Source organism: Microtus ochrogaster, chromosome 2, assembly GCF_000317375.1.
Source record: "Microtus ochrogaster isolate Prairie Vole_2 chromosome 2, MicOch1.0, whole genome shotgun sequence".
Lineage (NCBI taxonomy): Eukaryota > Metazoa > Chordata > Mammalia > Rodentia > Cricetidae > Microtus > Microtus ochrogaster.
The window spans coordinates 43292340-43319477 of NC_022010.1; the positions used below are offsets into that span (position 1 = coordinate 43292340).

Below are 27138 nucleotides of genomic sequence, written 5' to 3' on the forward strand. Positions count from 1 at the left end.
GGGCACAGCATACCTTGCACCTTAACTGTAGCTGACGTGGATGCGGTTCCGTGGTCATTTGTTGCTATGCAGGTATAAATGCCGCTGTCTTGGGGCATCAGGTTGCAGATCTTGAGGGTGATTTCCCCAGAATCACTAGGACATTAAGTGCATCTCCTTCAGACAGTGAGGGGACAGTTGAGGGGCAGGTAAAATGCCACCTGCTTGGTCCAGGGTGTGCAGAGGCGAGAGCACATGCTTCCAGCTTACCTACTTCTACACCTTGCATCCATTGTCTTATGTGGGGAAATGTTTTTCTGGCTATTTTCACTGCCAAAATTTGTGTAAATAAGGAATAGAATAGGGATGGCATGATATATGAATTAGAAATAAATAAAATCCTGTAACCTACTGGTTTGCAATGCAATTATGAGTACTTTACACAAGTAACCTTGGGCTGAAATAGCTTCAATCTCATAAGTCGATAACAAATGATAAAAGAGATTCAATAATGAAAATGTGTGTGTATTTCAAATCTTACACATGGGATCCTTGAAAGCATTAAGTGGGTGTTGGGGACATGGCTCAGTGGGTATAGAGCGCTTGGTGAACAGCATGAGAAGAAGAGTTAATAACAAGCTGGGTGCAGCACGTGCCCGTGACCCCAGAACTGGGTGCTGGGTGGGTTGGGGAGCAGGCAGATCCAGAGGCTGCTGGCCAGCCAGTCCAACCAAAACAGTAAGTTCCAGGTGAAGAGCAAGAGGTAAAGACACTTGAGGTGGACCTCTGACCCCATGTGTACATGTCTAAGTGAGCACAACACACACACACACACACACACACACACACACACACACACACACACACACAGAACCTAAGTGGTAACTTTCTCACTTGCCCCAGAATGGCATTCAGAAACACCTCACAGAAGGAACTTCTCCGAAAGGGTTAATCCACAGGGAAGCCAGTCCACCCACTCTGTAGTGGATGGCTCTAGGAGGCTCATATGTTTAAATACTTGGTCCCTAGTTGGTGGAACTGCTAGGAAAGGATTAGGAGGCGGGGCCTTGTTGGAGGGGGTGTGTCACTGGGGGGGGTGTGGAGATTTCAAAAGCTTACACCAGGCCCCATCTCTCTGCTTGCTACTTGTGGATCAGATGTGAACTTTTAGCGACTGCTCCAGCCATGCCTACCTGCCTGCTGCTATGCTCCCTGCCACCATGGTCATGGATTCTAGTACCCTCTGGAAGGAAGTAGAGTTTCCAAATTGAGTTTTCATGAGCTTCAAATTGAATGCTTTCTTCTGTAAGTCTCATTGGTCATGATGTCTCTTCACAGTAATAGCAAAGTAACTAAGACAATATCCCTCGGGGTGGGACAGTGTTCTGAGATCTTCACGCTCTCTGCCAAACAACGACTCTCACACGGAACTGCTCAGGCCTATGATGTTTTATGGCCTGATCAGGCATCTCTTCTGGAAATACCAAAGAAGGCACCCTCACCTTTAACACACACACACGCACACACACACACACACACACGCACACTCACTCACAAACAAGCCAATCAAGGAAATGTGATTGATTCTAGGTATTTCTCTAAGCGGCAGGTGAGCCATTAGAGCTTGTTATTGCTTGTCTGCTGCACGCAGCAATGCAGGGATGCTCAGAATTCCTGTGGGGGTGGGGACAAGCCAGCAGAATGACTGGAGGCAGTCACCCAAACAGAATTTTAGTGGAGAAGAGCCTTACATTTTGGAATGTACCTTCCCCCCTTCTCATAAAGTAGTTCTTAGGTAAGGACCAAATCACATCCCTATCTCTACGCATCCTGGCGGGCATGAAGCATTCCAGGGTGTTCGTTAGCTTTCAGTACTTCTGACAGATCTCCCTGGGGCCCTTGGATAGACTGATCATCTAATAGGGTGATTATAAAGCAGGGGCCACAGAAGAATTTTATATCCATGGTTAAGGCTTGGCCTGTGATTTCAAGGACAATGCTTTATTTGTTTATTGTAGGTCCAGCACAGGAACAGACGGTTCCTGTTAGCCTCCAGGATGCCCACCTGGTACTGGGCAGCACACACAATGCATGCTGGCACCCACTAGAAGTTCGGGCTAAGGGGCCAGCTTCAGAGTGAACAGTTGAGGTCGTGCCTAAGACTTGAACACAGGGTGCTCCGGTGTGGGAGGCTGAGCCACCCGTGCCTTTAACTCAGTCTCTCTCCTAATCAAGGCCAAGTGTGGGATCCGGAATAAACTCGAGGAAGCGCCTTGGGGGTGACTTGTAATCCAGAGGGACTTTTACCCAGAATCCAGCCTCCACTGAGTGATCCACCTACCAGGAGGAGATGGTGGACGTGGCTGAACTGTTGTCAGTGTCTAGGATGTTCTGGTCCGGACCCTTCCAGATGATGGTGGGCTTCGGCCGCCCACAGACTCTGCACTGCAGTATCACCGTGTCTCCAAGCAAGCAGGTCACATCTACTAAGGGCACGAGGAATTCTGGAGCCACTGCAATTGAATAGATAAACATCGCTGTTACCACAACACGCTTAAAATAGTCATTTGAGACTGTGTTTTCACCCCCAGAGATGGGCATCATGGTTCAAAGTGACCCTCAGCCTACCACTGTCTGATCAGAGCGCATTTCTCTGTATGAGAAACTCACTACGTAGACCAGGCTGGTCGCAAACTCACTGAGATCCCCCTGCCTCTGCCTCTGAGTGCTGGGATTAAAGGTGTGTGCTGACACCACACCCACCTTTGTGCCCCCCTATTTTACAGCAAACTTAGAAACAAGAGTCCAGCAGTGGTGGCACACACCTTTAATCATAGCACTTGGGAGGCAGAGGCAGGCAGATCTCTGTGAGTTTGAGTCCAGCCTGGTCTACAGAGCTAGTTCCAGGGCAGCTAGGGCAGAGAAACCCTGTCTTCAAAAACCAAATAAAAAAAATTTAGAAACAGAACAAAAGAGGAAAAAGCTCCGTGATGGCATAGCGCAGAGGTGGCATTTAGGAACATTTCACTATGCAATCTTTGGGCTTTATACAAACACATTTTTATTTATTTAGTCAAATATATTGCATGCTGCCTGCTTTCATTTAATAGTTTGTCTTAATTCCCTCTCCTTATCTATAATACAGAAAAATACAGAAGCATATCGCCATTGCTTAAGCTCCCAACCTTAAAGCTAAGTAGAATTTATGTAGCCAGCCCCTACATTCTCAACTCTATCCCCTTTAAAAACTCACCTTCTTGGATGAAATTCGGATTTAAGATCTGAAAAACACACGAAAGAAGAGAAAATTACTTGAATCTTTACGACTAAGAGAAAAATCATAGGCTTTACTGAGTCATTTCAAGTACCGATTGTGGCAATGACATCAGGACCCCACCCTGTCCCTGTGGTGTTATGGATGACCACCATCACAGACACCCTCTTCAACACCAAAGGGTTACTTCCTGTCTAAGATGGCCACTGGGCAGGCTGTGACCACCTTTTTCCCTTCCTTCCTGTTGTGTTTTATCAATATACAACCCCACACCCCTCCCATTCAACATGTCCTCAGGCAATCCACAGCAACAGTTTCTCCCACAAATCTCTGGCAGAAACAAAAGACCCAAGAGCGATTGGGCTGGGGCACTGCGGCAAACCTACCCAGTGGTTTCCTTCCAAAGGTTCCCTCCACCCGTATTTAGCCCTATGCAGAGCTTCCCTGGTTGAAGAGAAAGAGCAGCAGAGCCAGACTGTCTATCTGGTCCCAGCCCACTTCTATGGTCCTGGCCTCCACAGGGGATGGGCAAACACCTGATCTTTGTGCTACTCAAGAGAGCAGAGGAAGATTCAAGCCTAGAACATGTGATGTGCCCAGAACACCTGGCTCGTCTAAAGGAGGCCATTCTAGGCTGCCTGGAAAGCTCTCCGTTCTCAAGAGGCCACTCACTGTGCTGTGTCCCCCCCCCCCCCCCAGTATCACCTCTCCCCAAAGACAAATTCAGTTCTTAAACATCTGGCTTGTGGAAAGGCTCGAGCTTTTGTGAAACCCGGGTCAGGTGTCACCTGTTTTGTTCGCTGTGGTTGCATGCTCATTACTTAGGACCAATTAGCGATCATTATATCCTTCACTATAAAACGGAAGAAAAAACAACGCCCTATGACGTGCTATCACAGAGACAGCTGCAGTTGTATATGCCAAGTGCTAGCACGGTGCTTCTTGAATGAGGCCTGCTTAATCCCTGTTCAAAGATGTGACGCTCTAAGTGCCTCCCTCGTGCTAAGCAGTCTGTGGGTAAGGCTCCTGACCTCCGCTGCCTCCTCAGGCAAAAGCTCTTTCCTTCCAGCTGGGGTGGAAGACATACTTGCCTTACGGGAAGGAAAGCTCGGGTGCGGCTTTCACACCGGCCCCCAGTATCTGTCCCTGCATTCTGTGAACGCACACAGCTTCTGTGTGTTCCCATAAAGAGCGATGTGCAGGAGCCCCCCCTGGAAAGATGCTGTTTCCTTCCTGGGGTTCCCCTTTGCACACTAACTGTCCATTTACACACAGGTTTTTCATGACCTGGGCTGTAGGCACCCTTGTGATGCCAATTCTGGAACCCCGTGGGGACTCCAGCTTATTCAGTCCTCTCTATTAGTCTGAAAATGCCACTTAGAGCAGCTCGCTGAGCTCCTTTAAATTCAGGGGTCCCCGTTCCTTTAAAACAGACAGATCAGTCAGTGCCAGGACCGTATGAAGACTGCTCCTTTCTGAATCGGTGTGTAGTACGCAGCAGCACAGGGAAGAGTGTACTGGGGGTTGTACCCACGGCTTTGCTTGTGTTAGGCAAGTGCTTTGTAAATTGACTTATTTATTTAAAATGTTGATATAAGGCCTTAAAGCCAAAATGTTCAGGGCAGGCTTTAAACTAGGGTTTCTCCTGCCTCCGTCTTCTGAATGGCTGGGGTTACAGGCATGTGCTATTATGTTTGGCTGGTATTTAAAACAGAGACACACACACACACACACACACACACACACACACACACACACACAGAGGAGAGGAGAGGAGGGAAGGGGAGGGGAGGGGAGGAGAGAGAAGAGAGATAGAGAGAGAAAGAGAATTCATCCTTTGAGAACTGTATACGTATATACAATGTATTTTGATTATATCAGCCCATTCCCTCTTCCAGTTCCTTCCGGAACTTCCTGCCACACCCCACTCCCAACTTCAAGCCCTCTTTTCATAGCCCACCGAGTCCACCCAGGGTTGTGCACGGGTCTAGGTGGTGCGCAGATAGCCCACCAGGGGCCATTTACCCGAGGAAAACTGCCTCTCCCTCCTTCAGCAGCCTTCAATTGCCAAAGCTCCTTAGCTAGGGTTGGGGTTCGAATCCCTCTCCTATCTGTTGACTGTCTGACTGGCTCTGTCTCGCGCAGGCAGCCACTGCTGCTGTGAAGTCATGAGTGGCTCTGTGTGCCCAGAAGACACTTTTTGACAGCCATCTCCCTCCGTGGCTCTGATCATCTTTCTGTCCCTCTTCTGCTGCATTCTCTCCTGGGGGGCGGGGAGCTGTGATACAGCCTTCTCATTTAGGATTGAGCACTCCACAGCTATTGATGATAACTCTTACCAGCTGTGGGTCTCTGTATTAGCTGTCCACGGCAGAGAAAAGCTACACCAGTCTGTTGGTCCTGGGAGTTAGGAGGGATACGGGTTTTTTTTTTAGGCCTCCTTCAGGCAAATTACCAGGCAGCCTTGTTGAAGGACCCCTGGAGGATGATCTGGTCTGTGCAAAGCAACTGATCTTCCACCTGTCAGCTTTCAGCCCTTGAGGCTTTTGTGGATGGGTGAAACAAGGAAGGATGTTACAAATAAAAGCTATTGAGTCTCACACCTAAGAGACTCCTCTGTGTGAGAAGGGAGCAGAGCTTTACTTGGGGTAATCAATTAATTACGACAGTAGCACCACGGCACCAGCAGGGGGCGCAAAAGAGGTCATTCACCAAGCAGTCTGGCTTAGGTGAGGTACACCAACCCTTTCTGTCAGTTATTTGGCAGAAAGAGAAGAGGCTAAGAATATTTCCACGTGTTGATGGTGATTATTCAATGCTGGGATTATAGGAGGCTTTTCTTCCCATTTAAGAAATACTATCTGATCTGTGTGTGGTCTTGTGGACACAGAAATACAAAGATATAGGCCCTACTTTCCATATTTATAAAACAGCATATAGTGTTTAGGTAACTCCCCCTCCTTTCCCCCCTCCCTCCTTCCCTCCCTCCCTCTCTCTCCTCCTCCTCCTCTTGGTCCTCCTCCTTTTTCCTCCCTCTCCTCTCCTCTCCTCTCCTCTCCTCTCCTCTCCTCTCCTCTTCTCTCCTCCTGGAACTCACTACACAGACCAGGCTGGCCTTGAACTCACAGAGATCTGCTTGTCTCTGACTCCCAAGGTGGAATGCGATGACATTTGCATTCTAAGTTTGATGGATGGTAAGGACCAGCCCTCAACAGACCACAGAGCTCAAAACTTTGCTCCCTCCCATTCCCCGACTCAATCAGGACCCTGGGGACAAAGAACCTGAGTCTGAACAGACTGTCTGGAGGTGTATACTTCTACCACGAGGGCAATTCCCCAGAGAGGAGGCGATGACGTCCTGCCAGCAGGCTCACAGAGGAGACAATCGAACAAGTGGCAGGCTATCATATTTCATATATACTTGAGGCAGGAGGCATGGAACCCAGGACTTTTGTGCGCTAGGCAAGCACCCCATTGCGGAGCTACCTTCTCAGGTCCTAGTAGGAAAAGTTGAAGGTAGTACTTCAATGAGAACACATCCCAGTTGGCTGCAGAGTGTGTTTGGTTCCTCTTTCTCATCATGGAATCCTGTGTCATGGATGCTACTGAATACACATTCTGTTTAAGGAATGCATACTCCTAGTTAGGATGTAGTTTTAGTGGGGACGCAGGGGAGAAGCTTGACTGTAGGGTCTTATCTGGAAAGACCAGGGAAAGCCACCCACCTTTGTTTTGGCCCTTTGGGTGGTCCATGGGCAGTTGTTGTCACCATGGTAATATCAGCACTGATCTAGGCAGCTTTATCTAATTGGCTTGAACTGCTCACAGCCACCTCCCTCGGGAAGCCATGGAGAAACACAGGCAGCATGACTGATCCCTATCTCCGAAATGAGACAGGGAAACGAAAGTGTAAAATCCTACAACGACAGAGAGCTGGCTATGGGAGGCTTTGATTAGCTCAGTATGCTGTCCATCACAGTGTGGGGTGCAGTGGGCAGTGCTTGGGAAAAGCACTGAACTTTGTCATTGGTGTCAGAGGCCCAAATGCTCAGCTCGGCTGCCTCTGTCCCACCTCTTTCCAGTCCGCTATAACTTTCCAGCAGGGACTAAGAACCTGGGCAAGGTCCATGCCAATGCTTTTGCTAGCTGGGACTGTGGATCACAGCCCCAGATAATTCTTTCCTTGTTCCACCCGAAGGAAATCCAAGTATGGACAGGAGATGCCCATGACACTGTTCTCCCACAGTGGTCTTCTTAGGAATGGATTTGTCTATGGCTCTCTATGGCTCCCAGGCCCATGAGGACAAGGACCACATTGTCTTCTTCATTGTTATTGCCTCCAAGTTTAGCAAAAACTTGGCATGCAGTGGTCTGTATCTGTCAAACCATTGACATTTTTTAGTGGTTGGGAGTCTAGTTCGGGGAGGTAAGATAAGAACACATCTTCTCCAGAAACTGGAATGCCTTTTGTTTTCTATAAATTGGCCATGTGACTTTCTTGGGAATCCCATTGGTCGGCCCAAGCCTGTGATTCAGCCAATGGTGACGGTGATCTTCCTTCCTCTGTGCTCTTTCAGTTGGCACCTTGGGGCCTCTGGTCACAAGCTGCCATGCATCCCAGCATCTCCTCTGTATTGCATATGTCACCAGTCACAGGTTGCAGATGGCAACCCTTCTGTGCTTTGTGTACCTTCAGTGTCATCAATCATGGTGTTAAACGCAGCATTTTCTGTAGTATGGGTCAAAGTTTCTTGAATCAGATTAACCTAGGTCACTCAATTCCTGGACTCGGATTTGGGTCTCCTGTCTGTCTTGTCTAGTGACTGATATTGATGCGTGCATGGACCTGAAGGTCTAATCATGTCTCAGATGTTTCTTGAAATTGAATGTTCCCTTCCCTTACAAACGTGGGCAGTCATCATGAAGGGATGGATGGGAAGGGATGGATGGAGAATCGGAATGTGAATAAAAATGGTTGTGGAGAAAACAGATGCTGTTCATACGTAATGTACATGGTCTCGCTCCGAGAGATGCAGGAGAGAGGGAACGCTAGGTAAAGTGTGTGGGGGCGGGCGGTCTGGTAGAGGAAGAGGTGGACCGCTGGGGAATCTCGTTTTATTTGACCAGCAGAGGGCAGTAGGGAGCAAGGTTTCCCTGAGGCGGTAAGAACGAATTGCCAAGCAGCTTAGTTCCTTCTGGTTTTTTTTTTTTCTTCAAAATGCAGCGAAGCCAGGGGAAATGTTACAGGTCAAACCCACCAAGCCGAGTTTGAAGAGAGCTGGAGCCTTGTTTTTCTTGTTTTTCTTGCCAGTTAGGGCCGAAGAGTCTGACTCCAAGAGGTAAGATTCTGTCTGGAAAACCAGTTTTTCTAAAACCCTATCACCCAATCACAAAGCACATGTAAGCTCCATATGGTACCGGATAAAGATGACTGAAGGAGACCCACACTGGATGCCCCCGACCATCTAGAGCTATCCGGGTGAAACAAAATCCTACACTGCATATCTCCAGCCCCAACTGCTCTATGTTTGCTTCAAGCTAATCTGAGCGCAGGGAAGGAAAGGGATTTAGGTAATATTTAGTTAGAAAGTAAACAGATATTAAAAAGATAATACTTCCTGGACTGAGGCTATAGTAGAGTCTTAGAGCACTTGCCTCGTACGTGTGAGGTCCTGGATTCTACCCTCAGTGCAAAACAAAACTTCCTGAACTTTTTCTTGTGCGTGTGGTCCTGGAGTTGGGTGTGGTTTCTGATTTAAAGGTTTAACTATTCATAATTTCAACCTGACTGCAGCAAACAGTTTTCCATTTTCCTTTCCTTTCTCTCTCTCTCTCTCTCTCTCTCTCTCTCTCTCTCTCTCTCTTTTTTTACAGGGTTTCTCTGTGTAGTCCTGGCTGTCCTGGAACTTGCTCTATAGAATAGGCTGGCCTCAAATTCACAGAAATCCCTCTGTCTCTGCCTCCTGAGTGCTGGAATTAAATGTGTGTGCCACCACTGCCTGACTCCCGTTTTCCAATTTCTAAATGGTATTCCTGTTTCTCGGTGAACATTAAAGAAGCTGCAATTTAAAAATGCAGATGCGGCACTGGAAAGCTGGCTCAGCGGTTAAGAGCACTGACGGCCCTTCCAGAGGACTTGGGTTCAATTCCCAGCCCCTCCATGCTTACAAACGTCTGTTACTTCAGTTCCAGGGGCTCTGATGTCCTCTTCTGGCCTCCTTGGGTACCAGACATACATATGGGCAAAACACCCATACACATAAAGTAAAAATACATTTAAATAAATTTTTTAAAAGTACAAATGCAACATAATCCCAAGAAGCAACAACTTGGGTTTTCCCAAGGATTTTATTGGCATTCAAGTCTAGGTCTTTTAAAAAAAATCTCTCTCTCTCTGTGTGCGTGTGTATGTATGCATGTGTGTGTGTGTGTGTATTTGTGTGTGTGTATGCGTGTGTGTGTGTGTGTGTGGTATCTGTATAGGCCAGGAGAGGGTACTGGCTCCCCTGGAACTGGAGTGACAGGCAGTTGAGATCTGCCCAGTGTGAGTGCTGAGAACTCAGGTCTTCTGCAGGAGCAGGACTTGCTCTGAATTGCTAAGCCATTTTTCCAGCCCCAGACCCAGACAGCTTTTCCTGGGACTATGATTTCTCTCTGGCCCAACTGCAATGGAAATGTTTTTACTTATGCCGGTGTCACAGCCTGTGAACTCTAGAAGAGGGTGCTGGAGCCGGAGTTAGAGTAGGTTGTGAGTGGCCTGACTTTAAACCATTTATTGTTTTTCTTCCTTCCTTCCTTCCTTCCTTCCTTCCTTCCTTCCTTCCTTCCTTCCTTATTTATTTATTAGACAGGCTGTCCTGGAACTCATTCTGTAGATCAGGCAGGTCTTGAATCAGAGATCTTCCTGTCTCTGCCTCTTGAGTGCTGGGATTAAAGGCGTGCACCACCACTCGGCTCAAATCATTATTTTAAAGATTTGTTCATTTTATGTATATTGATGTTTTGCTTGCACCTACATCTGCAGACCAGAAGAGGGCATCAGATCACACAGAAGTCTGTGAGCGTCCAAGTGGGTAATGTTGAACTCAAGACCTCTAGAAGAGCAGCCAGTGTTCTTAAATACCAAGCCTTCTCTCTAGTCCCTCAAATCATTTTTTAAAAAGATTTATTTTTATTATTTTATAAGTGTGTACATGAGCGCGCGCGCGCGTGTGTGTGTGTGTGAGATGAAGTTGTTTATGTAATAGGCACATGAATGCAGGTGTCCAAGAAGGTCAAGATCCCCTGGAGCTGGAGTTACAGGGAGTTTACGTTGCCTGACATAGGTTCAAACTCCAGTTCCCTCCAAAACTATCTTTCTTTCTTTTCTTTCTTTCTTTCTTTCTTTCTTTCTTTCTTTCTTTCTTTCTTTCTTTCTTTCATCATCTTGGTGGTTGGAGAACTTAGTTTGTATATGTGGTATTGATTTCTTGATTTTTCTCCCGAGATTTGCCTTGGGACTCATTGAGGAATGCTCCCTGAGCTTGCAGGTGAACTTTGACAGAACGTGAATGTTTGTGTAAAGAGGTGAATGGGAGTGGTGGCTTCGTTTCTTCTAATGCTGCACTCTTGGGGCAACTCCTAGGTCAATCTGAAGCCTTATAGGTGTACAGCATAATGAAATGGGCTAGGCCTTCAGACTCGGGTGAGGTGGCTCAGGAAATACATGACTAACAGCAAAATGAGTGATGCCGGCCCAAGAAACCAACTAATGTCAACCAGACTTAACTTCCCTGGCTGCAAAGGCTGTGCTCCTGAGTCACTGGGAGAGGGTGTGCCCAAAGCCCAGCATTTACCCCAGAAACCAAGGGATCATAAAAGTTGTTGAAGAAGAAATTCTCCTCCTACGAGCAGATGTGCAACAAGGAGGGGCCTGAGCCTCTGCATTCAGACTTCCTGATGGATGTAGGTCAAGGTGAGGAGGGCACAGGTCAGTAGCAAGGCCTCCTCTCACTGGTTGTGTGACCTTATTTCTCTGAACCTACTTTTCTGGGAGAGGTGAATGGTTTTGATTTTTTAGTTTTATTGGTTTGTTGTTGTGTTTGTTTGTTGTTGTTTGTTTGTTGAGACAGGGTCTCTCTGTGTAGCCCTGGCTGTCCTGGAACTCAGTTTAGACCAGGCTGACTTTGAACTCACAGAGATCCACCTGCCTCTGCCACCTGAGTGGGACTAACGGTGTGGGTTAGCACACCCGGCTGAGAGGTGGTTGTTAACGCTTATTGTCAACTTGGATAGAGAAATGCCCCGGAGATTTATAAGCACAACTCTAGCCATGTCTGTGAGGGCATTTGCAGAGAGGATTAGTTAGGCTGGTGGTGATGGGGGTACCTGCTCTGAATGTGGGTGGCACCAGCCCATAGCCTGCTGAATGACAGACTGAATAAAAAGGGCAAAAGGAGACAGCTCTCTAGTGTGGACATTCTCCATGTCTGTTTCCTGGCCACCATGAGTGACTGGCCTCCTCTCCCACACACTCCTGTCACCGCCATCTTCAGCCTCATCTCTGGCCCAGAGCGTCAGGGCTGAAGGAACAATGACAGAGACCCGGGAGCTGTGTGGCTAAGCTCTTCCTCTGCTTACAACGGCTTTTCTTGGGAACTCGGTCAGTGACAAAGCTATCACAGCTAGGCGACTGTGCCTCCCCTGATGGCCAAACAGAGCACAGCATGGAGGGAGGGCTGCCTTGCCTCAGCTAAGGCCCCTTCCTTGGCGGCAAGCTTCCATCAGTCCTTATAGGGAGCCAGGACAAATCTGGGCAGGAAGAACATGCCTGGCTGCCAAGTCCATCAGATACCTTACAAAGCAAATGTTTTGTCAAAACAAGAGGAATGTGACACTCCACTTTCTTTTCCTTTCAAGAATTCTTTTCATTAATTCTCTTATTAAAATACAAAAACAGGCTTCAGTGGAAACCTACTGGCAGCGCCAGGAGGTCGGCTGCCCGGCTGGTGTGCAGACGTTTCATCTGCGTGGCCAGGTTATTCTGAAGCCCTGAATCTGGGACGAGGATGCCAGAGTGTCTGAGGCAGGAGCAAACAGGCTAGTTCTTTGAGGCTTGGGCAGCTGGGACCTGGAATTGTGTTCTTTTGTGGGGTATGTGTGTGGGGGGAGATGTGCCAGTTCTGAACACTCACCCTGTTCCTGGAGCCTGAGGTGGTCACCTCAGTTGCCATTCCCTCCACCACTCAATAGCAGACAGCATTTCTTCCAGTTTGTTCTGCCATGGTCTCAGTGCTTTGGGAGGCAGATGTGGTCCAGAGCCATCACCCCTATGTGGTGTCCAGAGGGCTACATGTCAGTATCCACAGGCCTGTATCACAGGGACTGTGAGTCACCTTCAGGGAAACCCAGAGCTCAGGAAAGCTAACTGGCCCAAGGCCACATAGGTGCCAAGATCCAGAGTCCAGGTTTTCTGACTACGGTTTAGTCCCATTGCCTTTGTGCGGCTTCTGTTTCTGTCACAGATCAGCTCTGGGAAGCCAGAAGGAGCAACACCCTCACACAAGGCAACTGGCAGTGGAAGACAGGCCTTCTCGGCCCCCAGGACCTGTGCTTTAGATTAAAGCAGGCCTGGAAATGGTGTCTTCTCAACTGTCATGGGAGGGGATGTGATGGGGGAAGAATGGTCAGGGAAAACGAACAACTGCCTCAGGGCATCTTCTGGTTTTCTTTTTTAAAATCAGTGTGTAAGTGTACACATGTCCACAGGCATGCATCTGTGTAGATGTGTGTGGATGCCAGAGGCCAATACTGCAAGTTCTCAGTTATTCTCCACGGATGCAGCTAGACTGGTTGGCCAGCAAACCCAGGGGTTGTCTTGTCTCTGTCTCTTCACCCCTAGGATGACCGCGCCCCACTTTTCCTATGATGCTGGTCCTCACGCGTGCACAGCGAGCACTATTGGCTGAGCCCTCCACCTACTCCTGGCTGCTCATTTTTTGAACTGAAAATTACAGCTTAGAAATTGTTTGATATGTATGCATGTTTGCCTGCATGTGTTCATGTATGTGTCTGTGTGTGCCACATGCACGCCTGGTGCCCACAGAGGTCAGAAGAGGGCATCAGATCCCCTGGAGCTGAAGTTGTGAGTCATTGTGAGCCACCATGTGGGTGCTGGGAATCGAACCCAGGTCCTCTGGATCAACTGCTGAGCCATCTCTACAGCCCCAGGTTAATCTTTTTGTAATTCAACTCCCTGGTTTAAAAAGGAAAAGAGCCAGGGAGATGGGAGATGGGGAGGCAGGGCAGTGGCTGTTGTTTAGTGGGCACGCAGCATGTTTGAGGTTATGGGAAAGTTCCAGAAATGAAGGGTGGTGATGCTGCACAACATCGCGAAGGGATTCCCCATCACCGAGCTCCACACTGAACTCCATAGTAAGAATGCTCATCATGATACACCCATGCAAAGCGGTAAAGAGTCGGTGAGAGCAGAGGCTAGCTCCAACTTCCCAGGGCTCTCTTGAAAATGTTATTTTTACCCTGATTAGAAATATCCTCCCCAATTAGCCTCCTGTTTTCAAGTGCCTTGGTTTGGCACCTTCAGAGCCCTTCTCCACAGTGCTTAGGGGACGTGTGAGCTCCCAAGGCCACCTAGCTGGCAGCTGGCAGCTGAAAGAGGCCAGAGTCTGTAGTGGCTGGGGTGGGGAGGGTCTTTCTGGAATCACAGCTTCTCACTCGGATAGACAGACCTCTGCTAAGAGGGCTATGGAGCTTTATTAAAGAAATTAAAATGCATGTAATCAATTGGGTTTGATGCAAGAACTGGGCTGAGAATTCTGATCCTTAGAGATAAAGGCCCGAGTCTGGAAATCGGTTCAGACTTTTCAGCTCCACTGATGGATTCAGGCAGGGGGGCAATGTGGGGCTGAGCAGCTGTGAAAACCCAGGGATGAGGTCCCCAGCTTTTCAGAGGTTTACGGATGGATGTGGGACCTCCTGGCATAGGCTGTGAGTCCGAAGGGAACAGCCCTGGTCAGAGAGAGTGCAGATTTCTTGAGACAGGCCCTGACTGGGGGCAGGTGCTGGGCCTGGGTACTTGAGTCCTGGCTCTAGCCTGGAGTGTCACTTGTGGACACCGGGTGGTCATGGAACTGAAGAAGCTGGCAGGCAGCCATGTGGCTCTAAGCCTAGATACGGCCGTCATCAGTCTAAGTTTTGTGTGTGTGTGTGTGTGTGTGTGTGTGTGTGTGTGTGTGTGTGTGTGAGAGAGAGAGAGAGAGAGAGAGAGAGAGAGAGAGAGAGAGAGCTGTTCCCAAGAGGTCCCAGCATTTCATTTTTATCCTCATTTGGATTTTTTTTTTTGCATGTAAATTTCTGCACACTTCCCCTTCTCCCCAGGAGTTCAAGGAGAAGCTAAACTGCAGGCATTCATTTTTAAAGTAGTTCCCCCATGCGGTCTGGTGCCAGATGGACAGTCAGGTTGAGAGGGGACTGCAGGGACCTTGTGCCAGTCTTGCTGTGACTGGTGGTATGGCCTGTAGTGCTGGTGTGTGTGTGTGTGTGTGTGTGTGTGTGTGTGTGTGTGTGTGTGTGTGACTACCACAAGCACTGGCTGACAGGGGAATGAAAAACTATGAACAGTCTCTCTTAACATTAGGTGGCCAGGTGAATTCGAGGATTCGGTGTGCTTGACTCTCCTCTTAAACTGCTCTCAAGGTCAGCCTGTGTCTTCTTAAAGTTCTGTGAAAAGGCAAATACATGCTTGGATAGGATGCATCTGGTGAAAAGATCCCAGGAAACTGTCCTTAAAGGAACACACTCCCCATTTGAGAGAAGTGAAAAGATGCTTTGGTGCCGTCATTCTCATGGAGGCAGAGGCGTCTGTTCACAGTGTGCTCCGGGATGAAGTCAGCAGGGCGGGATGTCACATTTGGAGACCAGGCTTGGAGCAAGCACATGGGTGCACAGTGCCAGGTTCTGGGGTCCCAGGAACAGAGGCAGAATATAGACTGGTGGGGCTGCTGTTCAGCTCACCGAGAATAGAATACACATCCAAAAGACAAGGTGAGGTTGGGCCTGCGGGACTTTGGAAAGAGGCCCCAAACTATCACCTTTGCTGCAAGAGGCTTTTTGGAGGAGGTGCAGCCATCTGGATTCAACCGGTCTTCAGCATGCACTAGCAGCCACGTTCTTCTGCCATCTTTGTTGCAATGACGTTCCATTTCCAGACCCCTTATGCTTAGCAGCTTGAGGTTCAAGATCCCGCTTGCTCTTTGTATCTTAAGTGGCTAAGCCAGCATCCGAGATGACAGCTACCATCCATTCAGAAAGCTCATGGGCGCCTGGGAGGGTGAGCACGGATGGCCAAGGACTGTGGAACAACTGCTTTGGACTTGCTTGGCCACCAGCATATTCATAGCCTCCAATCACACTCCCCCTTGAGGGGATGGGCTAGCTGAACTTTCTGCCTACGGGAAGCTTTGCACCCCAGTTATCGCCTTTGAAAACTTTGTGTTCACGTAGTGGCACGCTTTGGGGCTTTCTTCTGCCACCAAGAACATCCTGATGTCTTTGCTTGGGTGGCCAGTAGCACCTCCCAGGGGCCCATCTCACTCAGTCCACAAAGAGAATACCCATCTTAGAATATTAAGAACCTTAAAAATGGGTTCAACTTGCAAGCAGGGCTAAGGTATGTGTGTGCGCGCGCGTGTACACACACACACACACCTTATGTAAGAGGGTACGGAGCATCTGACTAGACCAATTAACTCTCTCAGTGGATGACAACCAGCACATCCCTCTGTATCCACCTCTTCTTTTGCAGTGTGGGAATGTCATTCTGGAACACAGATACCTGGATCCTCCCCTCCCCTCCCCTCCCCTCCCCTCCCCTCCTCTGGCCTTCCCCTCCATTTAACTGACTCCTCCAGTATACGCCAGCAACATCTAGGTGAGGTGATAAAAGTGCCACTTGTATCTAAACATTGCCCCATGTGGGACCCACGCATGCAGCTGACTCTCCTATGAAATGAGAGCCAAGAGGGTCAGGAATCCCCTGGCTCCCCTGTTGCTCAGATACATTTAAGCTGTGAATGCCATCACCACTTCCTCCCACACTGGAGTGCTTTACTGGCCCACACCTGCCAGACTTGGCTTCTGTGGCAGAACCCACACCCACAGGACACCGTTCTATTCTGGCGGAGCTCCCATTTCTACCACTAGCGTCTCAGCTCAGTTCAGTTCAGTCGGCTTCCTGCACAGCTGACACACCTGTTCTTAGGCCGCATGGTCTCTCTTGGGCTTTCTGTTGTTTTCACAATATGGAGGTGGCTTCTTAGGGATTATATCAATAATAATAATAATAATAATAATAATAATAATAATAATCTATCTAAGTAGGTGAAAAGTTTTGGCTACACATCAAGGGTTTAGGGGAACCTACTGCTGTTGTTATGCTAAATGGACAAGTTGTCACAGTGTCTTCTAAATATTTATGTTTGTAGCCATGCTTGTAAGATCTGGCGGAGGCAGAGGACTTGATATGGCCGTTGCTGTGGTTATCTGCACAAGACTGGACCTGACAACATTATGTCAGGAAGCGGGGGGTGACACATAAGGCCCTTCCCCTGAGGAGTTATTGTCATTGCTGGGGTAGTGGGAGTGGGGTTGTCCTTTTCCTTCAGTGGTACAGTCACTGGTAGGCAGGGTGCCCATGCTCCAGTAAATAACACACCCATGCTCGTCCGAGGAACCCTAGCTTAACTCTGGGCACTTAAGAATAAAACAAAAACCATAAACATGGGAAGGTGAATTACTGGGAAGGCAGGGTTTGGAGTAATAGGGGGTAGATGTGATAAAAATACATTATATACATTTATGAAACTGTCAAAAACACATTTATAAATTACTTTGCATTAGAGGAATTCTGTAATTTTCAATCTATTGCTAGGAAGGGGACATAGATCCCATGTAAATGACATTCTAAAATGTCTTTTTGAGAAAGACATTTCAATCTACTCTGAAAGTCTAAATGGCAAGTCAAGCTACCTCATGCTTGCTGATTCTCCAGGGTCTGTGCGTATGTAGAGACTTGGCAAAGGAGGTTCAAGATGGCAGGATGCTGTTCCAACTCCCATATACATGCAAACCTGGGGCACGGGAAAGGTCTTCCATATGCTCCTGCCTCCCTGTTGCTAGACCAAGACTCTAGGAGAGAGGCTGCTATGTGGGGTTCTTCACTTAGAAACCATAGCCACTGGTCCTGGGCCCTGGGTGTGCGCAAAGGAAGCCTTAGCGTTAATCATTTCTTGCTTTTGTTCTTAACCAGGTGCACATAGTAAAGAGGAGCCAGGTCACTCAGAAAAACCTAGAGCACTGAAGAACTAGAGCCCAGAAGATCAAGATAAAGAGAAAAGGGGACAGGGGAAGAGGCAAGAAAATAGAGGAAACTATAAGAAGAAAAACAAAACAAAAAAAACCACCCAGTGGCTCTTACCCTTCAGCTGTGAACCAAATACCAATTAAGGCCGTTTTCTATGGAAAAACACACTGTATGTTTCAAATAATAAAGCTGGGTATTTTCTACATAAAGCCAAAGCTTCCCAAAATATTAAGGAAGCATTTGAGAGAAACAAGGTTTTGTTTTTAAAAAGATACCAGAGTAGAGTTTCCTTCCCAAATTGAGGTGAATTTAGCTTTTCTTTTGTTTTGCTTTAGCTTGGAAGGGACACCCTGAATCTCCCCTAACATTACAGAAGCACGAGCATCCTGGACTCTAGCAAGGCCACTGTCACCGAGCACACGGGAAAAGGCAATCATCGTAGGAAATAGGACAACATAGCTGCTTCTACCTCCATACTAGTATTAGGGTCAAGATCATCACACTCAGACTCCTCGGAACTGTTCGTCTCCTGGGTTGGCAGCATGGAGAAGGGGAAGAAAGAGAACACAGTTAGAACACAGTCGCCTGGCTGGAGAGAGGAGAACGTCAGAGAAGCACGGACATGGGAAATGGGGCAGAGAAACAACCGGGGGCTTTTCAGGTGGAGTGTGGGTCGTCATGGCAGCGGCATGCTTTTGCGGGGACTGTGGACACCTGCATATCACATCAGGAAGAGCAGTGGGAGTGTCGAATGGAGCCTGAGTGCTGGAATGAAACTGGCCTCTCCCGCGAAGTCGGGCTTCTCACTTTCTTTTCCCCAAAAGGCTGGTAAAGAATAGGTCTTGTAGCTCTTTTGCTTGGGAAGGCAAAGCGCTTAGGACATAGTCAGTGTGTGATTTTCACTGTCCCCAGGCAAAGCATTTCAGAGCACATCCACGTTGCTCCCAGATGGGAGAAACCCCGGTCTGCCACACTCATGGTTGGTGAGTTCAAAGTAACAGATAATTTACAAACCAACTAGGACTTCACCAGTGTGCCTCCCTATTCTTTCCACGCACAGCGGGAATATGAGGACATTGCTCAGAGGTGATGCTGGGGAAAAGAAATGAAACTTTACTAAGGACACGACAGCCTTAAGTGCCAAACCTCTGCCTTCGCAAGATCAGGGGTTTGGAGGGTGAGCCTGTAACCTGAACGTGTTCCCAATCCTAGGCTACTGGTAGCTTCGAGACGTTTAGTATGAGCCAAGCATCTTGCATCTCTAAGAAAAGAATGCAAGATGATTTTTGCGGTAAAACATCTTGCTTAATCACAAAAGGAAAGGAAACGAGAGGTACTTACTTGAATTGAAGGTGCCAGGAGAAATAAAAAATAAAGAACAAATTGATCTTGCATGCAAAATCCTGCTAAACTACTTCCCCTTTGGTCCCCACATCGGGCAGTAGATAAATAAGTAACCAGTCTCCACCCACCCAAACTGCCTGTGATAATGCCTCAGGGAAGGAATGGATGAGAGGGACCCAGGTCCACAATACCTACTCACTTTAACAGAGACTCTGTTGCCCAGAATATCCTTGGGTTTACGAGGCCCTGTGGCTTCATTTTTACCCGTGTTCTCCACTTCTGCCCGCTTTCTCATGCGTAGAGTATGCCATGAACATGACTTCCTGTTATACCAAAAAACGCACCAATCAAAATGGCAGGATGGGGCAGAGGGAGGTGGTGGGCGGGCTCACCACCACTGTCTATCAGATGAGATGCTCCAGTGAAGCCCCTGCCAGCTTCGGGCCCTGAACCTTCCATGCCAGCTAATGTGGTGGCTGGGGCTGACATCACCTCCACTTGGAGGTGAGGATAGCTCTGACCCTTCCTGAAAGGCATACCAGGTAAAGTGCAGCATTTGGAGAAAATGGGTACCGGGTTACCAAACTCAGAGATTTTTGATCATCCAATGAAGACTTCAAGGATCAGGGTGGTGTTTTGAAGGGCATAGTGGATAGGGAAGGGTGGAATGGGTATAGAATAGGAAAGATAAAGGAAATATATTTCATTCTGTAAAAACAAGCCATAATACCTCATATGTAAATAAGACCCAATAGAATGATTTTGAGGTTCCCATGTTGTTATTTGTGTCTGGGGCGTGGTACGGTCAAGCACTGGGGAACCACCAGGGTTTCTGAGGAAGTTGCTGCCCACCTCTGGATACTTCAGGGCAAGGTTTCAACCTGTGTCTTCTATGTTATTCAGTGCTTATGACTCCAGGGCTCTGTCAGCCTCTAAAAGGTGTCAGAGTTTCCCTGCTGGAGCAAGGCCCAGTGTGCGTTCCCAGCGAGGTGACAGTAGCAATGCTCTTTCACATGGTCCTGATTTGGGGTCACAGCTACAGAGGGCAGGCTCAGAGCAGAGCCCTGGAATCCCACATCTGTCAGAGTCAAGGACAGCAAAGGCCAAGACCTAAGTAAACAGCATCAGGGACCCAAGCAGCAGCTACGTTTCATGCTTACAGGGTTTGCATGAAATTAGTTCTTACACGGACTGGGTCCCGTGTTCCCCCTCCGGTGTTTCCTGGTTAAATATGGGGCTCTGTAGACAGGGCTTGAGGGAGAAAACCTTCATGAAGGGAGAGGTGGGTGAGATTTAGAAGAAAAATACTTTATAACAGCAAGCCCCTCCTCCATGGTACTCCAGGGCCACCAGGAGCCTAAGGAACCCAATGTAGGTGTTCTACAAACATTTGCCGCCTAACATCCCGCCTCAGCGATTAACCTGAAGAGGAAAAATGAACCCGCAATTGTGTTCTCGCATGCTGTGGGAAGTGGGATCCTCCTGAAGACCAGAGCTCATCTCACAGCCTTGACCAGAAGCTCTCCAGGACTTCCCAGAGCCTCTGGCTCCAAATCCTCTACCCCAGTCAATCAGACATGGACGAGACCTAGAGGACACCACTCTTAGAGTGCAGACTTTTGTCTCTTGTCTTTTATTCCCAAATCCACTCCCCTACCCCCAGGGTTATCAAGGACGTCCCCTCTGAAAGGATTCCAGGGCAGGAGGTATACTATTTTTGTGTGCAGGTGGGGGTTATGCCTGCTTTTTGCCACTTCTGGGCTCCTCAGTGTGCTTGGTGAGAAATAAATGTTAAAAATAGTGTACGGAGGAGCGCAAGTGGCAGGAGGGGTTCAATTTCAAATTCTTCTTCCCAGAAGAACACGTCACCATGGTTTGGGGAGCTTCCATCTCTTGGCCACAAGCCCAGTGACTGATGTGAACATAGTCTGTGACATTTATCCTGGGCACCATCACCAGTTCTGATTCCTGTAGTCATGCAGGCCCAGGGAGGGGGGAGTGAGTGCTCTTTGCTGAGAAACACCAATACCATGTTCAGTCAGCTGCTCACCTCCAGTGCCACCAACCCTCGTGAAACCCTGGCTGGCAAGAAACCCAGTGGCTAGTGGGTGCACCTATCTATTCTCTTTGCCCCTTCAACCTCTGACCAAGACATCCAAGGAGGAAGGTAGACTGAGTGTCTGGGTAACGAGAACACTGCCCTTTAAGAGGTACTTCTGTGAGATTCTGACACGTCAGGGCTCTGTGGCCTTTCCCTCCAAGGTCTCCAAAATGCTCATCTCTACACTAAAACGGGCTGGGCTGATTTCACCGAGGGGTCACTTCTGGTTTCTGTGGTTACCCGGAGAGGCCAGGTGACATCAGTAGCTTTGGTTTCCTGACAGAGAAGGGCCAAAGCAGAGTGGTTCTGCTGGTGCCGGGGCTCTGTCACCTCATGGAAGTTCCTTGGACCCTCCCACGGGTGAGTGTGAAGCAGGGGAAGCTGTGGGCAAAGCTAACACCGCCTACACTAGTCACCCAAGGACATCAGCACCTCAAGGTCACCCTGTTGCTGGGAGCCCTCCGATCTCCCCGACTTTGTATTGTTCCCCTTCTCTGAAGTCAGAGAAAATCCAGAGGGGGGTGTTCAGAGGAAAGGGCAGGGTCCAAGGTTTAGCAACAAAGGCACTTTTTATATAGGGAAAAACTGCCAATACAGTCAACCAACCCATAAAACAAAGAAAAGAAAGGAAAAAAAAATCATTTTCACACTTAAAAGTCTGAGAATAATGAGATGGGGGGGAAAAAGGGTCAACTAGTCTTTAACCTCATTAAAACATGCTCATGGTGAAAATTTATTTTACATATTTAAAATAGTACATTTAAAATTATTAGTTACATTACAGGTACAATGATGAACATTGTGGCTCCTCATCATATTGCACAACCTGACTTTATCCATATGGGTTTCTTTAAATAGTGCAAAATGCTTTATACAGGAATGTGTCCAGAAGGGTTTTTGCAATCAAAATAAGGAAAAGAAATATCTTACAAATTACCATGAACATATATTAAAGTGACAGGGGAGGAGAGAAATAAAAATAAAAAAGTTACAATCTGTACAGAGGAATTGCCATGGACAACCAAAAAAAAAAAAATCCCCTTTCTTTTGGGAGAAGCAGCAGGCTCTGGCCTGTCCAGGCCTGGCATTTGTGCTAAGGTCGTTTTTGGGTATCAATCAAAAAAAATATATATATATATATCAGTAACTTCATACAATATAAATAGAAGTCCAGTCCAGTGAGTCCCGTGGTGGGTCAAATGTAGCAACGGAAGGCATGTCTTTTGTCACCTAGGGTTTCAGTAGGGTTCTTTTCTTAACGAGTGGGGGGAAAAAGAAGGGGAAAAATGAACAGAAAATTATAAACAAAAGGGAAAGAAAATTCACCATCACCACCATCACCACCACCACCGTGACCCCAGAGCAATCCAGACACCGCGAGCTAGCAGCAGGTCTGTTCCATTCTTCTCACCCTGACCCCACTGACGTCACCACGACAAGCAGCAGTGGTTCCCTACTGTGTTGGCATTTTGGGTTCTTTCAGTTTTGATTTTTTTTTTTTTTAATGCACATGCTTCTCTCCCAGGAAGCCACGGAGGCACTTACTTGATGTTCCCGTCACTATTTTCTGCCACTGCTGTGGCTTTGGTGAGGGGTGCCAGGATGCTGCCTGGGACCCAGCCTTCTGCTGCCGGGGAATGGTCGCTGGCAGGCTGGTAGACCAGGCACATGTTCTGCTGGTTAACGGCGAGGACCTGGACCACCTCACCTTGGCTCACACAGATTTCGTTCTCTTTCAGGGCATAGTAATCTTTGATTACTGCCATGGATGAGGTCCCGTTGCAGCCTCCCAGGTCGTTTTGCTAGGAGACAGGGGCAGAAGGAAACACAAACACGAGGATGGTTCACACGGGCTTGCTCTGCACCCTTCGGCACGGCTAGAGGCCAGATGGCCCGCTGGCAGGATACAGAGCAAGCAGAACGCTCCTGAGTGAGGCTGTTTTCGACAGCATGCTCTGAAAGCCCTTTCGATAGCAATACAGTATTATAACCCAAGCGAACGGCTTCGGATGATGCCCGGAGAAAGCTAGACGCACATTCAACCTGGAAGCTCCTTCCTAGCATGCAGCCTTCCTGATGGCATCCTCTTGCTGATGGCAGGAAGAACCTGTTATCAGCACAGGGACGAGTAGGCACTTGGGCAGAGTGAGGTCAGGGCAAAGGTCAGGTCAGGGGTTACAATCCCCCTCTATAGAAAGAACGTAGACTCTGGAATGCTACATTTCCCCCCTCTTTTTTGAGACCTCACTTGACACATAATCCAGGACCTTGGACTCGTAATCCTTGCACCTCAGCCTCCCCAAGTGCTGGAATCACAGGCATGCATCACCGTGCCCAGCTCTCTTTATCCTTTGAAGAAGCATGGCTTGCCTGTGCTCCTCATCCTGGCCCTCTCTGACACAGGAGTAAAAATGGAGCTACGTCCAATGCAAAGGTAAGGCCCTGGGCTACCCTGTGAAACGGGAATCCTGACATCTCCCCGCCACTGTACGAATTAACACAGGAGGTGCTGCCCATGTGATCTCTTCATGCGAATCTATGCCCGGGCAGCTGTGTCTAGACAGACCTGTAACTCCCCAGGAGGCCAGGCTGCCTCCTAGGGCATGGTGAGAGCCAGAAAATCTTCCATAGGGCTGACAAAATGCCAAAGTGACTTCAACTGATTCACACGGGCAGGGTTTTTCTAGGGCAGAAAATTATTTCAGGTGATATGATGAAATAGGTGGGGGCATGACTGCGTTACAGGACTGAACTTACACATCAACAAAGCATTTGAATAAAATCGGCATCAACTAGTGATTTGGGAAAAGAACGGCATCTATGAAATCGGACCATGTGGGTAAGAAATGTAGGGGTTCCGATTCCTAAGACCTAAGATGTTCTGGAGAATACTCAGGTCTGATGGGCAAATTCTCTAAGGTTGAAAAGTAAGTGAAGTCTCGGAGCTTGGAGCAGACACCAAGTCAACCGACTTCTAGCCCAGCATTTCCCCATTTCTTTCCTATTCCACTGCAGTTCAGGATGAAGCCAGCTGCGCAGACTAAGCCTCTGGTAGAAGGCCACTCAGTAGCGTTTGAAGTATGGACTATGGAGCCTAGCTTCCGCGGGTGCTTATCAATGACCAGTTTCCTCTTGCCACATCAGCCAATGGAGGGTGAGCTTCCTTCAGTAGGTGCTGGTGTGTGCGCGTGGCTGTTAGATGGGGCTGTCTCTTTCTAATATGGAAGCAGGAGCTGCGGTTCCTAGTGTCACAAGAATCCTCCACATTTAGATGCTATCCGCCCTTTAACGCACCGTGCCTCAGCCAGGGGAAATTGGTTTCAGTTAATTACGTGGGAAGAAAGAAATAAACGAGGTTCAATTAGACTTAATGGATTGCTCCTGCTAAGATAATCGACAGGAAAACAGGCCGTGTCCTTGAGCGACCCCTCAGGTCTTCGAGGTGGTGAGGGTATGAGTAACAAGCTGTCGCTTACCTTGCTAGCTTCAAACTTGTCCCCAGGCTGGTGGTAGTCGAAGCCCGGACTGCCATTGGAGGTAGATAGCTTCAGGGGTGGCAGAGGCGGGTTGTAGCTGGAGCCCTTGGGGGGCTTCTCGGAGCCCACAGGGACAGACGAGTAGGGTCTGGGGCTGGCTTGTGGGACCCTCGGAGGCTGGGAGCGGACCAGAGCTGTGCCCCTTTCCTTCCGCTGATACTCAATGGGTGACTGTAGTGCTGGCGGGAAGAAGAATGAATTACTCTACTTTCAGGAAGACCACAGGGAGGCAGAGGCCTTATGCTAGTGTGTGTGCGTGTGCGCACCCTTAAAGCGCTTCAGAAGGGGACTGGCTGCTGCTCTGACATTTAAATCTGCTGGAAGGAAGAAGTATGTGTAAATGTTGGCAAGAGGCAGTGCTCAGAATACGTGAGTGTAGGGTCTCTGTGAAAATGGAGGGGACAAGGCAGGTAAGGGAAATGGGGTGCACGGTATCTAGGAAGGCTCAACGAAGCAAGATGCCCCTCTGAAGAGGATGAACAGTGGCTGTAGTAAGTAAACTTAAAAGCTTTACATTCAGGTCCCATCGCTGAGGTGCACCTGAGGAACACGCACCTGGTAGCAGTTAGCAAACAGATTTAAATGGAGTAGGCCGAAGGCTTCCCACCTCAATCAGGAGCCACTTGGAGGCCAAAGGCAAAGAGGAGCTAAGCAAACGTGGAAGGAGAGAGCCTAGCTGGGAAACGCACGCACGCACGCACGCGAGAATGGAAACAGCAGGCAAGAGACCAAGCAAATGGCACCGGGGGCAACTCAGAGGATGGAGAACCACTGGCTTGGAGGGAAGGGTCAGTTCTGCTTCGCTTTACTGAGTTTAGGATTCAAGGCTCCAGGTCTAAGCAATAAAGAGGAACAGTCAGGAAGGGCCACCGTGGGCAACCGCTGTATGAAGGGCTTTCAGGGCAGGCACAATTAGGGCATTTTTATTGGTGTTTACTGCAACGACTGTTTAAGTGGATTACCAGCTGCGGCCCTGTACACAGCGATGGGTGCAGCATGCATTTAAAGACTGGACAGGGTCACATACCCCTTTCTCATCAGGTCTCGGGAGGGAAGATTGGCTGAGATGCCTGCACACCTGTCTGTAAGCAGAAGCCTGGTTCTGTTCTGGTTTTACATCACCTTTCTTGAATGTAGAGAAATCTATAGTGTGCTGTACCACAGCACAGCCCCTAAGGCTCCTGGGAGAATTTTGTGGGCATTAACTATTTAGGTAACGATTACCTCGTTCAGCAATGTCCCCATCATTCACTATATTTAGGAGAAAGGTCTACTGGGACCACGTAAAATCTGAATCATTGACTGGGCTGAGAGCAATGTGGTTCCATGTTTATGTACATCACAGAACATTTCAGTACTTTCTTGCTAAGTAAGCGCTCTACAGAGTTGAGAAGTCTACCCATGGCACGGAATTGGGGAGCCACCTGGTTATGAGCAGTAACTACTCTCAAGCACTGGGAAATGCTGTTTTATTCAATAAACTTTGAAGGCTAGGCCTGCATTCTTTCACTAGCCTTAATTGGAATAACTACGTCTTGAGATCAGAAAGTCTCTCTCTCACCTGAGTGAGAACTGATTCTGTCTCAGCCTTCTGATTGGCACAATTACAGACATGTACCACCATGCGAAGCTCAAAACGTGGGCATTACTAACAGTGGGCTTTTGTCTTTTGGATTCAGGTTCTTACTGCTGGTCGCCTGCCTGGCTATCCCTCTCCCATGCTCGCCCTCCCTTCTCTGCTAGGGAGGAATCTCTGCTCTGACGCGGGGAACCATATGGAAGAACCTGCTCTGAAGTTGCCTGCTAACACATACTACTTTTGCTTAGACAACTTTCTTAATGGCTCCAAGTCTGTCTTTCCTCATCTGAAAAAAGGCAGGGTGATAATCCAGCCATGTCGTGCTGGTGTGGGGATGAAGGGTGAAGAAACAGAACACTTAGTTTAACTCCTGATGCGGAGAGCTGTGAATACATGGGAATCACTATTGTTAATTTACCTCTGGTTTTAGCTTATTAGTTTTTATTTTACTTTAGGTCTGAAGTGATTAACTTAAAACCCTCATCCCCACTTCCATACTAGAAATCCACCATAGAATGCAATTTAGATGACTCTACTTTATATATGCACATCTTTTACATTAAATCACCCTAACAACAAGCTGTGTTCATCCAAAGTTGCATATTCGGAAATTATAAGCTATATAGATTTCAGTTTTAGTCTAGGTTGTTTAATTGTCAATGTTTGAGAATAAAAAAGAAGCTTGGGGGCTGGAGAGATGGCTCAGTGGTTAAGAGCATTGTCTGCTCTTCCAAAGGCCCTGAGTTCAATTCCCGGCAACCACATGGTGGCTCACAACCATCTGTAATGAGGTCTGGTGCCCTCTTCTGGCCTGCAGACAAACACACAGACAGAATATTGTATACATAATAAATATATATTAAAAAAAAAAAGAGCAGCTTGGTTGGGAGCTCTTAGTGCTCCACACCTTTTCCATTGGGAACATGGCCCCTAAACACTGTCTGTGAACTAGAGACAGCACTGAAT

The 27138-nt window shown here is 48.1% G+C and overlaps 1 protein-coding gene across 14 annotated transcripts in view; it reads right to left on the bottom strand.

Moving 5' to 3' along the window:
* The window catches only part of Kalrn (kalirin RhoGEF kinase), a 609827-nt gene that overhangs the window by 18318 nt on the left and 564371 nt on the right, over positions 1 to 27138 (bottom strand). For 9 of the 14 annotated variants that reach the window (XM_026785738.1, XM_026785749.1, XM_026785747.1 and 6 more), the window contains 7 exons: positions 24534 to 24772; positions 22603 to 22859; positions 19156 to 19279; positions 18082 to 18141; positions 3233 to 3260; positions 2321 to 2492; positions 14 to 135 (listed from right to left, as the gene is read on the bottom strand). In XM_026785738.1, coding sequence (XP_026641539.1) covers positions 14 to 135; positions 2321 to 2492; positions 3233 to 3260; positions 18082 to 18141; positions 19156 to 19279; positions 22603 to 22859; positions 24534 to 24772 — 1002 coding nt within the window. Of the gene's footprint in view, positions 1 to 13; positions 136 to 2320; positions 2493 to 3232; positions 3261 to 18081; positions 18142 to 19155; positions 19280 to 21754; positions 22312 to 22598; positions 22860 to 24533; positions 24773 to 27138 lie in introns of those variants that run through there. The other 5 variants (XM_026785769.1, XM_026785773.1, XM_026785777.1 and 2 more) reach the window with 2 other exon arrangements.